The sequence below is a fragment of the Hyperoodon ampullatus genome (genome assembly GCF_949752795.1).
Source record: "Hyperoodon ampullatus genome assembly, chromosome: 15".
Classification (NCBI taxonomy): Eukaryota; Metazoa; Chordata; class Mammalia; order Artiodactyla; family Ziphiidae; genus Hyperoodon; species Hyperoodon ampullatus.
Genome location: NC_136928.1, coordinates 70,412,219 through 70,427,625, shown reverse-complemented (window position 1 = coordinate 70,427,625; position 15,407 = coordinate 70,412,219). Strand labels below are relative to the sequence as shown.

Genomic DNA, 15,407 nt, shown 5'->3' with positions numbered 1-15,407 from the left:
CCACCAACCTGCTTGGATGGCAAAGCTACCTGACAGGACAGACACACAGAACTCGTTTCCCCTGATGTTCCACTGGATGTCTGAGAGAGGCTGACAGCACGTGAGTGGGCAGAGTGGGGACAGACGGACATGCTGGGATGTCCAATTAGGAGAGAGACAGATGCAGCGAGGCCAGAAGACCCCAGAGGGAGCGAATGGGGCCAGTGGTGGGGATACACTGAGCAGGGCATGAGGTGTTTCTTTCCCTTTGTACAGCTAAGTGGATGACACTGTTTCTAGAAGCGGACACTGACTGATATTGAGCCACCGAAGATCCATCATTTTTATGAACAAAAGTTACTTTTGTGGAAATATTTTTCTGAAAGTTTATCTTTTTGTTTTTCTGGCTGTGCCACACCGCATGCGGGATCTTAGTTCCCCGACCGGGGATGGAACCCGTGCCCCCTGCAGTGGAAGTGCGGAGTCTTAACCACTGGGCGGCCAGGGAAGTCCCCTGAAAGTTTATCTTATAAAAGCACAGGAACCACCGTTTTCTAGAGGCCATGTCTTTGGGGAAGAAAGATCCACTGAGATTTATTTTTTCAGAAACAAATTAAAGGGTTTATCTTCTATTGAGTCTGTAAAATTTGCCTGTGGCCAGCCTTCTCATCCCACCTCCTGGGAAAGTCCCGTCCCGAGGAGGGAAGGGGAGGGTGCCTGATGTCACTGAAACTGGCTGTGGCCCATCAGCCACATGTCCCAGAGTCTGCATTTCCTCAGACCAGAGATGCCATGTGGGAGGTGGGTTACTTCCTTCCTTTGGAAGAGAAAAAAAGTTGAGACTCGATAGTGGCCAGGTGGCTCATGTGGGTTTGGGGCCTGGGGAAGAGTTGAGCAACCTGTGGGGACCCTGATGCCCCAGCAACTCCTCCTAGAGAAGCCCAGATACCTCAAGGGAGACCAGGAGGTATAGACCTGCCCCCCACATTTCTCCCAGCCCCCAGCTCAGTCCCCTCCTGAGCCCACTGCCCAGGGCTAGGCCCCCTTCCTCTTTAGACCTCTGGCTGCCTCTTAGGTGTGAGATTAGGTGCGAGGTCTAAGACGGCCAGAGCTCAGACACACTCAGGCAGGATGTGCCCCTCAGAGCTTAAAGTGTTCAGCTTCCTCTACAAATGCTATAGCACAAGAAGGAAGCTGACCTCAGAGAGAGAGTGCAGAGTGTGACCCAGTCTGTCTGATACCTGAACTTTCTGGACCCGTGACACTGACATGGGCATCTGATCCTTGAGGTCACAGGGCCCCAGAGAAAGAGCTGGGCTCCGTCTCTCTTCCTTGTCCACCTGACCGGTTCAGGAAGGGGCTGATAGGAAGATCTACTCACCCCCCGCTGTGCACAGGCGCACACACCACACACATACCTCACACACTGCACACTCACACGCACACATACAGAACAGTTTCTTAACACTGGAAAATCACTGGCCCTGTGGAGACAGTACCTGGTACGACCGAAGACCAGGTAGTTTCTACCATGTTATGTTATGCTGTGCTCTGGAAACCTGGGCAACGCAGGTGGGATCAGAAGCTTGTGCCACATTTTATGTTACCTGTGCTATTTCCCGGGAATGCAGTCTCAAGGATCAGAGCTTCACTGTACAAAGACAGCTGCAGGGGGCCACCTCTGGGGGTTAGGGATTAGATCTCAGAGACAGGAGGTAATCATGGGCTGGCCAAAAGGTATTATTCCATTTCTTCTTCATAGCAGCCCTATGAAGCAGGTACTAAGATTCTCATTTTCAGATGAGGAAACAGGCTTAGAGAGATTCAGCAACTTGCCTAAGATCAGTTGGTGGTAGAAACGGTCTTGTACCCAAGTTGGCCTGATTCCAAAGCTTGTGGAGCTAGCCAGGGCTTAAAATAGTTTTTGGAGGTATGGCTGACCCAGGACTTCGGTATCACAGGACCACTCCTCCTCTGAAACCAAACGCCAGCGTCCCTGCCTCTGACGCTATGCTTCGATTCCACTGTAATTCCATTATTCCTACTCTTCGACCTTCGGCTCACATTTGCCCACTGAGCTCGCCCCATATCCACGTCCCTCTCGTGACACCCACCCTCCTCAGAGCCCGTCCTCCTGCTTCAGCGGGAGAAGATCTCTCCTTACCACCACGGCCAGCCCAGGGCCTATCGCCAGCAAAGGCAGACATCTCCCCTTGTCCCTTCCCTCTCCACGACCTTTTCCATCCCCACTTAAATCCAGGAGAGCATGCCATCCACTTGCTCAAGGCCCTCTCAGCCCCACCCCTGCATCCCATCAACAGTCCCCCTCAAGGTCTCACAAGATCAGGTCTCTCCTGAAGTATCACTTCCTCAGGGAGGCCTTTCCTGCTTCCCCACAATCGCCTGCTCCACCCCCAGCTCTCTACGCTCCACCCACTTTGCTTGTGCTCAGTAGAACCCACCTCCACATACAACTATATAGTTATCAACGGCTTTCTTGTTTACTGCTTGACACCCCTGTTAAAACAGAAATGTCACGAGGGCTACATCCTCAGTGCCCAGAGGTGAACGTTCAACATGGATAAATGTCTGCTAACTGAACAAGTGAATGTCCATGGTGCCCTCGTCCTCGAACAAACAAAAACAGCCTTTCCTGTTCCCTTCACTTTCTCCTCCGCCCCCCCGCTCCACAGCGTTGTCTCCTGTCTCCTGACCCTCACCTGCCATTCCCTCCTTTTTTTGAGTGTGATTTGTTTTGGCTGTGTTGGGTCTTCGTTGCTGTGAAGCTTTCTCTGGTTGCCGTGTGCGGGCTTCTCATTGCAGTGGCTTCTCTTGTTGCGGAGCACGGGCTCTAGGCGTGCGGGCTCAGTAGTTGTGGCGCACGGGCTTAGTTGCTCCGCGGCATGTGGGATCTTCCCGGACCAGGGCTTGAACCTGTGTCCCCTGCAATGGCAGGCGGGTTTTTAACCACTGCGCCACCAGGGAAGCCCCTACCATTCCCTCCTTAACCCACTGAACTTGGCCTCTGCCTCCCCACTGAGGAGACAGTGCAGCCTGGCAGGCGCACTCCAGCATCAGAGAAAGGGAGAAGGGAGTTTGTATGTTGCTTTCCTCTCTTAGTGGTTTTAGTCAACTTTTTAAAACAAATCTGAGCCTCCATTTTTTAAAAAATATTTATTTGGCTGCGCCAGGTCTTAGTTGCAGCAGGTGGGATCTTTATTTTTTTATTTATTTATTTTTTGCGGTACGCGGGCCTCTCACTGTTGTAGCCTCTCCCGTTGCGGAGCACAGGCTCCGGACGCGCAGGCTCAGCGGCCATGGCTCACGGGCCTCAGGTGGGATCTTTAGTTGAGGCATGTGAACTCTTAGTTGTAGCATGAGGGATCTAGTTCCCTGACCAGGGATCGAACCCGGGCCCCCTGCGTTGGGAGCACGGAGTCTTAACCGCTGGACCACCAGGGAAGTCCCTCCATTTATTTCTTGAAAGAAATGTGTACACTGTTACCTACGTGTTGGGACAGGTCTAATGATTAGGTGGGGTAACACTGACCAAGGAAACCTCAATCACAGGTAGCCATAATGCTGACCATGCTGCTTCAAAACCCTGTCCTCCTTGGCTCCCTTACCTCCCTCCCGGTTCTCCTCCACCATCTCTGACCATACATTTTCTGACTTTTCCGTTGCTTCATCTTCCTTTGATGCTCTGTGGTCATCTTAGGCTTCCCAGGGCCATGTGATTTCATTCACTACCACCACCTCTACCCCACTCTATTTATGTGGGATTTTAGTTCTCGGACCAGAGATCGAACCTGCTCCCCCTGCATTGGAAGCATGGAGTCATAACCACTGGACTGCCAGGGAAGTCCAAAATTGTTTTTCTTTCGTTTTAAATCTGGAGAGTAGACTCTGGGACCTTGATTATCATAAACAGTCTATCGTGACCTAATAGTAACATTCTCTTAACTGTTTTAAGCTCATGTAAAAAGTAATTGTAATCTTGTCTGGGGGACTTTTAATTAAAAGTCTGGTTACAAATTATAACTATATAGGTTTACTAAAGCATTGTACTTTTCTCTCCATAATCCGTTTGGTTGTGTTTTCCTTTAATAATCAGGCATTCCAGGTTCCATAGAACAGATCTGATTTTTCCTACCGTGAATGTTGACAAGTGATAACTTTAATTGTGCAATAGGCAGTTTATAACTATTGTCTGTGTTTGACTTCACACTGCACATCCGTGTGCTGCTAAAATTTCTCTCTGTGCCCACATTGCCTTTAAGCCGTGAGTCAACCAAATGTCTTATGAAGCTCTTTGGTTGTCTTTTTTTTTTTTCCTTTGGTTGTCTTAAAACAGATGTATCTTTATCCTAAACATGATCAATCTATTTCTCATGTTCATCACTTTAAATATGAGTTCATAGTACTCTTCCCCACTTCACATTTCTAATTTGGGGAGTAAGATTCACATACATTATTTCTCACTGAGGATGCAGATCTTTGGAACTACTGCCATTCTTGGATTATTGAGTAACTTACTGATAAAGCAAAAGTACTGCCTTTTAAGAAGCTAATGAAATGACATTGTACAACTCTACATGTACATATTTTTAAGATAGTTCTTTTATCCCAATTTTTATTATGAAAATTTCAAACATATATAAAAATGTGGAGAATAGTAAACTCCCATGTATACTCATTACCCAGCTTCACTAATTATCAAGTCATAGCCATTTTGGTTTCAATTATACTCCCTCCACTCCTCACCCCACTTGATTATTTTGCAGCAAATTCTAGTAATTGGATTTCATCTAGATATTTCAGTATGTAGCTAAAACAAATACTTTATTTATTTTGACCTCACCACACGGCATTCAGGATCTTCGTTCCCTGACCAGGGATTGAACCCATGCCTCCTGCAGTGGAAGCACGGAGTCTTAACCACTTGACCGCCAGGGAAGTCCCTAAAACAAGTACTTGAAAAAGGTACAAGGGGGCTTCCCTGGTGGCGCAGTGGTTCAGAGTCTGCCTACCAATGCAGGGGACACGGGTTCAAGCCCTGGTCTGGGAGGATCCCACATGCCGCGGAGCGGCTGAGCCCGTGCGCCACAACTACTGAGCCTGCGCTCTAGAGCCCGCGAACCACAACTACTGAAGCCTGTGCACCTAGAGCCTATAGTCCACAACAAGAGAAGCCACCACAATGAGAAGCCCACGCACCGCAATGAAGAATAGCCTCCACTAGCCGCAACCAGAGAAAAGCCTGTGCGCAGCAACGAAGACCCAATGCAGCCAGAAACAATAAATAAATTAAATTAAATAATAAATAAATTTAAAAAAAAAGAATAAAGCTACAGGGGACTTGCCTGGTGGCTCAGTGGTTAAGAATTCACCTGCCAATGCAGGGGACATGGGTTCAAGCCCTGGTCCAGGAAGAACCCACATGCCGTGGAGCAACTAAGCCCGTGTGCCACAACCATTGAGCCTGTGCTCTAGAGTCTGCGAGCCACAACTACTGAGCCCACATGCCACAACTACTGAAGCCCGCGCGTGCATAGAGTTCGTGCTCCACAACAAGAGAAGCCACCGCAATGAGAAGCCCGCACACCGCAACGAAGAGGAGCCCCTGCTCACCGCAACTAGAGAAAGCTCGTACGCAGCAACAAAGACCCAACGCAGGCAAAAATAAAAATATATATATGAATAAAGAAATTCATTAAAAAGCTACAATCCCATTGTCACACCTTTAAAATTAACAGTTACTCCCCATATCATCAAATATCCATCCAGTGTTCAAATGTTCCTGTTTCATAGCTTTTTTCCATTTAGTTTCTTTAAATAATAACATAAATATGGTCCATATGTTGTAATTAATTGATATATCTCTTAAATATTTAAAAAGATTGTTTCTACTTCTTTTTTCTCCCTGGTAATATATATATTGAAGAAAATGGATCATTTCTCCTGAAGAATTTCCCGAGTGCTGGATTTTGTTGATTGCGCCCCTGTGATGTCATCTGATCATGTTCCTCTGTGCCCTATATTTCCTGTAATCTGCTGTTTAGACCTAGAGGCTTGAATGGATTCAGTTTCATTTTAGAAAGAAGGCTTCACACGTGGTGGTTTGAGCTTTCACACTGAGGCATATATTTATGTCTGTTTCCTTTGTGTGATGTTAGCAGCCATTGATATCATTGCCTAGGTCTGTTGGCATTAGGGGTTGCAAATTGGAGATACTCTAATTCTATAAACCTTCATTTAGCTGAATTCATTTATAAAGGAAACTTCTTTTATTAACTCTTTGATTACTCTGAGTTAGTTCATACAGGAAAGGCAGGATGAATACTTGATTCTTTCCCTTACTTGCCAGTTTTCAAAATAAATTGGTACCCTACTGTTCTGGAAATGAGTTTCTGTGTTTCTGTGAATGAGTTTCTGTGTTTTAATGAGTATCAGTATGAACTTGTATTTGATGTGTTTCAATTCATGTAGCTGTTTTTCAGTCCCATCTTTCACCAATGGTAGCCTTTTCAAACTGACTTCTGAATCCTTTTTTTCGTTTTGTTTTGTTTTATTTTTGGCTGTGCCTCATGGCCTGGGGGATCCTAGTTCCCTGACCAGGGATCGAACCCAGGCCCCCGCAGTGAAAGCATCGAGTCCTAACCTCTGGACCGCCAGGGAATTCCCAACTTCTGATTCCTTTTGACATTAATCCAAGGTGTCAATACAAGGCATAAAGTGCATATTTCTTGCCCCAGACCTGGAGACAGCCATTTCTCTAAGAAACTGATTTCTTTTGGTGGGAAATAGTATTTGGAGACCACAAATCTGGGCGGTAGGTGTGCTGTGCTCATTGTTGTCTGATTGCTTATTGCTTTTTGGCCTTTTCAGTGGACAGAGCCACTATGTATTTTCTTAAGAGAAATGATAATGTTCGTAATGATGTTTCCGATTTAAAATATAGGATGACAGGATTTTTGCTTGGCTTCTTTGATTTTTATATTTCTATCTCTTTACTCTTACTCTGAAAAAAAATCTTGGTTTTTAGGGACAGATCATAATTACTTCTTTGCTTTATCTCCGGGTCTCTCAACTTCAACACTATTAACATTTTGGGCAATACTTTCTTGTGGGGGCTGTCTTGTGCATTGTAGGATTTTCAGCAGCATCCCTAACCTCATCTAATAGATACCAGTAGCACCCTCCACCCCAGTTGTTGTGACAGCCCAAAAATGCCTCCGGCCATTGCCACATATCTTCTTAGGGGCACTGTTGCCTCCTGGTTGAGACCCACTGCTTTATCTTTATACCATACTTTTCATATAAACAATACTAATATATTATTGCTAATAATATGACTACTAGAAACTTCATTTTTCCTCTTTGGGTTCATCCCACTAGGATATATGGTAAAATTACCATGTTTTAAATTTACTTGAAATAATTCCTCTCTGTCAGTTCAGTTAATTCATTTCATTTTTACTTTCAGTTTTTAGGGATTGCTTTTTTTAAATTTACCTTTGTTTTATATGTGCATAAAATATTTACATGGGTCCAAAGTTGATCTAAAAATCAAGATATATTCAGAGAAATCCAGGTTCTGCCCTTACTCCCTTCACCCAGTGCCCTCTCTCCCACTTTATAAGTAACCTTATTATTTATTTTTTGGTTTACTTTTTCATTTTTTCCTAATGTAAACAAATATACGTATATTCATGTTCACCTCTTTCTTAGATAAACAGTATCGTATCATATATATTTTTCTCCATTTTGCTTTTTTCACTTAACAGTACATCCCACTGTGTGGATTTACCATAGTTTATTCAAGAAGTCCCTATTAATGGACAAGTTGAGGTTTTTTACAGGCTTTGCTGTTACAATCAATGCTGTAAATAATACTACAGCGAATAGTCTAGTGTATTCACCTTTTTATATTTTTGGTAAAGTATCATTGGGATGGATTGTTAGATAATGGGATTTCTAGATATACGTGTCAAAGAAAAAACAGAGCTGGACAGTAGTTAAAGCAGAAACTATTGTGATAGGGGAAAAGAGACCTCAGTGTGGAACTGGACTCGATTCTGAATATAACATGGACAGGGGCTTCCCTGGTGGTGCAGTGGTTAAGAATCCGCCTGTCAGTGCAGAGGACACGGGTTCGAGCCCGGGTCCGGGAAGATCCCACATGCCACGGAGCAGCTAAGCCAGTGCGCCACAACTACTGAGCCTGCGTTCTAGAGCCTGCAATCCACAACTACTGAAGCCCACGTGCCACAACCACTGAAGCCTGTGCGCCTAGAGCCTGTGCTCCACAAGAAGAGAAACCACCACAATGAGAAGCCCGCGCACCGCAACGAAGAGTAGCCCCCTCTCGTCGCAACTACAGAAAGCCCACGCACAGCAATGAAGACCCAATGCAGCCAAAAAATAAATAAATAAATAAAATAATTTTTTTTTATAAGATGGACAACTGGGGATTTATAGTCAAAGAGCAAGGTATGGGTCAGTGGATGGAAAATTACTGAGAGATACCTCAAAGGTAAGGTGGGATTCTTGCTAAACTGAACTACAAGATTCTTGCTGAAGGCAGGCCAGGGTGATCAGTATCGTGGCGGGGTTGTGGGGGGAGTGCAGAGTGAGGAATTTGATCAGGTATCAAGGGTGGAGGGATTCTGGGTAAAGCTGCTTAACAGGATTCTTGCTAAAATTGGGCTCTACAGGAACAGAAATGGAAGCCCAAGGTCATGCCTCCTTGAGAAGGTGCCTCAGAGGAGCCTAACTACAGTTTGGTCAAGGAGAGATTCTTTGTCATATGCATAGGTGACTAGGTAATGCCACATTCCCTTACCCAGATATGTGCCATTTTGCATTCCCACCAAAAATGTTTGAGGCTGTTTCCCCACACTCTCAGCAACAAAATGTGTTGCAAGACTTGTAAGTTTTTGCCAGTCTGATCGGTGAGAAATGGTATCATGATATAGTTTCAATTGCATTTATTTCATTATAAGTGAGACTGACATCTTTTCACATATTTTAGGGCCATTTGCTTCTCTCTTTCTGAGACGCCTCTGTTCATATTTGTTGCCTTTTGATTGTTGGCCTTTTTCTTCTCTGTATCAGTTCTTTATATATTAACCTTTTAGTTGTAATGCCAGTTCCCTTTGCTTATTTGTTTGTTTTTGTTTGTCATCTGTGTTTTTACTTTGTAGAAATTAAAAAAAAATTTTTTTCTTCTTACATAGTTAAATGTATCAGTCTTTTGCCTTATTGCTTCTGGATTTGAGTTATAGGAAAGTTGTCTTCTCTTCCAAGGTATAAGGGAACTTTACCATGTTTTCTTTAATAATTAAAAAGTTTGCCTTTTTAAAGTTTTTTTTTATTGTGGTAAAATACCTACATATATAACATAAAATTTGCCATCTTAACCAATTTTAAGTCTATAATTCAGCAGCATTAATAATATTCACAGTGGTGTGTAACCATTACCACTGTCCATTTCCAAGACTTCTTCATGGTCCCTAACAGAAACTCTGTGCCCGTTATGCAGTAATTCTACATTCCTCTCTTCTCCCAGTCCCTTAATGTATCAAAACTTCATTCCTTTTTTTTTTTTTTTTTGTGGTACGCGGGCCTCTCACTGTTGTGGCTTCTCCCGGACCGGGGCACGACCCCGTGTCCCCTGCATTGGCAGGCGGACTCTCAACCACTGTGCCACCAGGGAAGCCCTCATTCCTTTTTACGGCTAATTAATATTCCGTTGTATGTATATACCACATTTTGTTCAGACATTCATCTGTTGATGGACATCTGGATTATTTCCACCTCTTGGCTATTGTGAGTAATGCCTCAACCACCAAATCCTTTTCTACAACAGCTGTACTGTTTTACATTTCCACCAGCAATATTCTGGTGTTCTAATTTCTCAACATCCCTGTCAACACTTATTATTTTTGTTTTTTTAAATAATAGCTATTCTGATGTGTATAAAGTGGTATCTCATTGTGACTAGTGATGTTGAGCATCTTTTTCATGTGCTTATTGTCTACTCATATTTCTTCTTTGGAGAAATGTCTGTTCACATCCTTTGCCCAGTTATGAATTGGTTTGTTTTCCCTGCTGTTTTTAAGTTGTATTTTTCTTGATTCATCATTTGTTTGATAGCTGTAAACCTTTGACTACTTTCCAGAGTTCTAACTTGGTTCTAATAGTTTCTGCTTGTTTTTCAATGTTTCTGTGGGGACAGGAGCTTGGAGCTGCCTATTCTTTCATTTTGCTGACATCACCCTCAGGTTCAATGTTTAAATTTTAGATCTTGGATATATCTGGAATTTATCTTGGTAATGGTGATTCCATATGACTGTTGAATTTATTTAAAAGTCCATCTTTTCCTGATTTTTTAAGATCTAATAGTATGGACTCCTCATGGGTTTTTGTTGTATTCAATGAGCTATAATCCATTAGTATCATTATTTATTTTGATGTTCCATTTCCCAGACTTGTCCAGTGGGAACCCCTTCAGGTGGCTTCAGTGTCCTTTTGATATGTCTTCATCATTCACTGAACACCATCTTACATTCTGGTGCAACATATTTCGGGCTCATTTGTTCTTTCTCTGTCCAACCCTGGAATCAGTCTTTTCTCTAAGGAGCCGTGATTCCTTTTCTTGGAAAATTTTAGTTAGAAGCCAAGATGTAGGCGTTTGGTATGCTTATTGCTTCTAGTCTGTCATTGCTTCCAGGACCTCTCAAAGGGTAGATGGGGGCTTCCCTGGAGGCGCAGTGGTTGAGAGTCCACGAGCCGATGCAGGGGACACGGGTTTGCGCCCAGGTCTGGGAAGATCCCACATGCCGTGGAGCGGCTGGGCCCATGAGACATGGCCACTGAGCCTGTGCCACCGGAGCCTGTTCTCCGTAACGGGAGAGGCCACAACAGTGAGAGCCCCACGTACCGCAGGAAAAAAAAAAAAAGGGCAGATGGCTTGGGCTCCTTTAAACATTGATTTGTTTCCTTATTTCTTATATTATTTTTGTTGTAAGGGCAAAAGAGTATTGCAGAAAGTTTGGGAAAGAGAGAAAATAATCCACAATTTTTTATCCCCCCACAAACAATAACTATTTTCACTCTTGCTTCTCTCCATTTTTTCAAAAATTGAATAATTTATTTTTGGCTGCGTTGGGTCTTTGTTGCTGTGCGTGGGCTGTTTGTAGTTGCAGTGAGTGAGGACTACTCTTAGTTGTGGTGTGTGGGCTTCTCATTGAGGTGGCTCCTCTTTTTTTTTTTAAATACTTCTCTTTCCACTGTTTATTATTAATGTACAAAATATACAAAACCAAAAGAAAAAAGAAAATACTCATCCTCAAATCCATTGTGGCTCTAACCCAAGACCCTGCACAAAACCCAACCAATCCACTGTTTTCATAGAAAACAACTGATGCTGAGACAGGTGAAGGAGAGGGCTGGGAGAGGGCAGGTCATCTTATCAAATCCACCCAGGAAGGCACCTGGTTGGGTTTTAGAGGTGGCTGACAGGACAAGGGAGCTGGAGGCCTCACACCCACAAGGTTCCAGATGGGCACCAGGAGCGCACTAACTCCCAGAGGCAGTGCATGTAGTGTGACTGGCATGCCCAGCACACCGGGCTTCAGTTGAAAAGCTGGTCTCACTGAAGTGTTTTAATTTCCAGAATGAGCTGCAGGCAAGGGTGGACCACCACCAGTGGCCTCACCTATGCCAGCTAAAACTTTTCACCGGATGCCGATGTGAATTTGCCATCATTGAACCTAGCATACCCATGATGCAAACTTGGGTGTTCACGGAAGATTGCAACATCTTACTTGAGAAAGGACTCAATGTAAAGCCTGTGTCAGGGGAGGAGTGGGGATGATGTATTCCAGAACTCAAATCCAGCCTGAGTCCTCTCAGTGCAGTGGGATACACAATACCCCTTTTACCATCTCCCCACCCCACGAGGAAGCATGAATTTGGCGGGGATGATTTCATAAGTGCAGCTGATCCCGTGTCAGAGTTCTGTGTGCATGTGGAGGACCCACAAGAGGAGAGTACAGGTGTTCTCCAGGATAACCAGCTTTAGGTTCTCAGGCATAAAGGGTAATACCGGAGAGGCGCTTGGCATAAAGGGCAAATCTCCTCAAAAAGTAAAGCCAACCGGGTCTCCTCTTCAGCAGTCCAGGGTACAGAATGTGTCCAGTCTCTCTCTTCCCCATACTGGAGGAAAATATGTACATCAATGTGCACCAGTGATCAGAAAACCCCCAGGAACCCAGGCAGGTGGGCACTGAGGGGGCCGGCTCCTCATCAGCTGGGGAAAGGGGAAAATGGGCCTCACAGAAGCCATAAAAGGGTGGAAGGAGCAAGGCTGCAGTTCACAGGAGTGTGGGCGGGGCGGGCAGGTGGTCCCTAGGGCGGGGGGGCCCATTGACACCCGGGTGGTAGAAGGCACAGTTGTTCTCATGGCGGCAGTTACCCTTCTTCATGAAATGTCGACAAACAGGGCGATTTGACATGTCTCCTCCACGGCTGTGGCCTCCATCATGCCCTTGGTGGCCCCCTCTGCCATGGCCAGGAACATCATGGCCACGGTGCTCATGAGGGGCTGGCCCTCGATGGTCGTGGCCTCGGTGACCAGGGCCATCATGAGGCCAGTGGCCATGGGGCCCCCCATGTCCAGGGCCTTCATGGAGCCAATGTACACCACCAGCACCCATTCCTCCACCAGGGCCTTCATGAGGACGATGGCCACTGCCACCACCCATGCCAGCGCCACCAGGGTCTTCGTGGGGGCGATGCCCACTGCCCATGCCACTGCCAGGGCCTTCATGGGGACGATGTCCGCTGCCACTGCTCATGCCGCCACCAGGGCCTTCATGGGGACGATGCCCACCACCTCCGACCATGCCCCCACCAGGGCCCCCTCGTCCATTTGGAGGTCCTCCTGCAGAGCGACCTCCTCTGGCCCCTCGGAATGGAGGAGGAGGAGGTGGTCCACTCCCGCTTCGGCCACCACAGCCCCTATGGTATAGTCCCTGACCTGGTCCTCCATGCATTGGGCCACCCCACATGGGGTCACCTGGGACATCCCAGAAGGGATCACCCCCCCGGGGAGGGGGTGGGGGACCCAGAAGATGTGGACCCACTGGCATAGGTCCGCCAGGCCCAGGGGGGAAGTGCTGCATGCCCTTGGGGCCCCCAGGGCCTTCCAGTGGGAAACCATTGGCTATGGGACCAGGGCCTAAGAGTCCATGAGGCACTGGCATCTGCTTGATCTTGTCTGAATAGTCTGGTTGCTTCAGCAGTTCCTCTGAGGGACGACTGTTAGGGCTACTCATGATGAAGGTGAGGATCTCCTGCACATTGATGCCTCCTCCTCCAGGACCCTGGGGGCTCTTCCCGGCACCCATGCTTCTCATAAGATTGGCCAGAACAGGAGGCAACTTGGAACCGCCCGCCCCATCGGGTGAGCCACCGGTTCCCCCAGTCTCCAGGGTCTCAACATATGGGGTCTCATCCATGGAACATTCCTCATCTAGGGGGATGAGTTTGGGGGGGATAGGCTCATAGGGCTCAGGATCAGGCTCGTGAGGACTTTCCTTGTTCGGGAAGAGCTCCTGAAGGATCCCCTTCTCTCGCTCAGCCTGGATGTACTGCTCCTGGCTGTTGCTTCCAGGGGTGACAAGAGGCGAAGGAAGCACCAGGGGCCGTGGGCACATCCAGGGCACCTTCTCCTCCATGTTGTCGTGGCTCAGACGCCGGGCCGTCTCAAACTCGCGTCGGTCTGACAGTATCTCTCGCTTAGCTGCCTCGCCAAAGTCCTTGATCTTATTCACGTTCACTCGTTCAGTTGCATCCAGTTCAAAATAGAAATACTCTCTCAGTTTGCCCTCCGCAGGCCAGGTCACACCTTTCCTCTTCCTGCCTTTCCGGGTCAGCTGGCTAGGATATCCGGGACTCTCCACTGGCTTTGCATCCAGAGCTCCTGGCTCCAAAGAGGCAGTATCCATGAGCTCTGGGACTTCAACAGGGGGAACTGGGGTCCCTGGACGTTCTGTGTCCATAGCCTCAGAAGGAGGTGCTGGCTCTGGGGAAGAAGGTTTGGCTGTGCTCGGTTCTGTGCTCGTTTTCCCTTCAAATGGGCTTGGCTTGGCAGCTGTGGCTGACAGCACCTCCTTCTTCTTCTTCTTAATTTTAATGCCTGGAACAGGGGCTGAATTGAGCGCATACACAAAGCTCAGGCCCTCCACAGGCTGTGGCGGGATGATCTTCACTTTGATCTCTTTGGTGGCATTGGGTGTTGTGTTGAGTGGCTTGTATTTCTTCTCTGCACGGGGCACAGCAACTCCTGCGGCAGCTGTGGAACTCTGACGCTTGAGGGGGATGGGTTTAAGGTTGTACTTGTCAGAAACCACCACTGCACTGGCATCATTCTTCACAGGCCCCAAAGACGGGGTCTCCAGCTCTAATCCGGTAGAGCGGAACTTGGCGTGACTGGGCGCCGTGGTTCGGAGGGACTTGGGCTTCTCCCTCTTCCTCTCCGGGGCCTCCTCGGCCCGAGTCTCAGCCTTCACCTCAGTCAACGGTCGCTCAGGAGGGGTGGTTCGACTCTTTCCCCCTTCTTTCCGTTTCTTCTTAGCTTTCTCAGCAGGCTGGGTACTGCTCTGGGAGCGGATCACTGCCATCCAGTCGCTGACAAGGACTGAGGCCAATTTCCGGAGCTCTTCATTCTCACTTGACTTGCTCAGCTGCTTCACCAGTTTGGCTGTGTTGTTCTGCTTGAGATGGTCAACAGTGAGTGGTAGGTGCTGCAGGGTCAGGAGAATTTGCTGCAGGAGGGGAATGTTGTTGGTTGTCTTTGAATATGTCAGCCAATTGTTAAGAAGCTTGTAACCACCACCATCAATAAACCTGACCAATATTTCTGGTGAACGGGTCTGCAGGAGAATGTTCAAGTAAGTGCATCGGCTCACCATCTTTCGTGCTTCCTTCATAAGACTGAAGATCTTCGAAATCCCATCCACACTCTTGACTTCCCCATCTCGGTTAAGGAAGCTTTCCAGGCCCTTGAGAAGCTCTTTGGGGTCTATGGGACCCGAACCCATGATCGAGGTTTTTATCCACCTCGGGCTCACGGGGGGAGGGGGTTAAAATTTTGGAGAAAAAAAATAAAACTACCAAGAGGACCCAAAACTCAATTATTTGGGGGGCCTCATTGGATCAAAAAGTCTCCTTAAAAAAAATAAAGGCCAACTCAGTATTCATTTCCCCCACCACCCAACTCCATGTAGGGATGGGGGGGTCTTAGAAAAAAAGTTCTGAGTGGATTAAAAAAAGGAAACGCTGGATGAGTGAATTTGGGTGGGTTTGGGAAGGGAGGGTGGTTGATTATTCTTGACGTTATGTGGTGACGGTCCTTCGGC

At 46.8% G+C, this 15,407-nt stretch overlaps 1 protein-coding gene across 1 annotated transcript; it reads right to left on the bottom strand.

The window, feature by feature from the left end:
* Positions 1-12,359: 12,359 nt before the first annotated feature.
* On the bottom strand, positions 12,360-15,089 carry LOC307064251 (serine/threonine-protein phosphatase 1 regulatory subunit 10-like; the record flags this gene model as incomplete). The annotated part of the gene is made up of 1 exon (XM_079720731.1): positions 12,360-15,089. The coding sequence occupies one exon, from the start codon at positions 15,087-15,089 to the stop codon at positions 12,360-12,362; it is 2,730 nt and encodes a 909-aa protein (XP_079576857.1).
* Between the last annotated feature and the right edge of the window lie 318 nt (positions 15,090-15,407).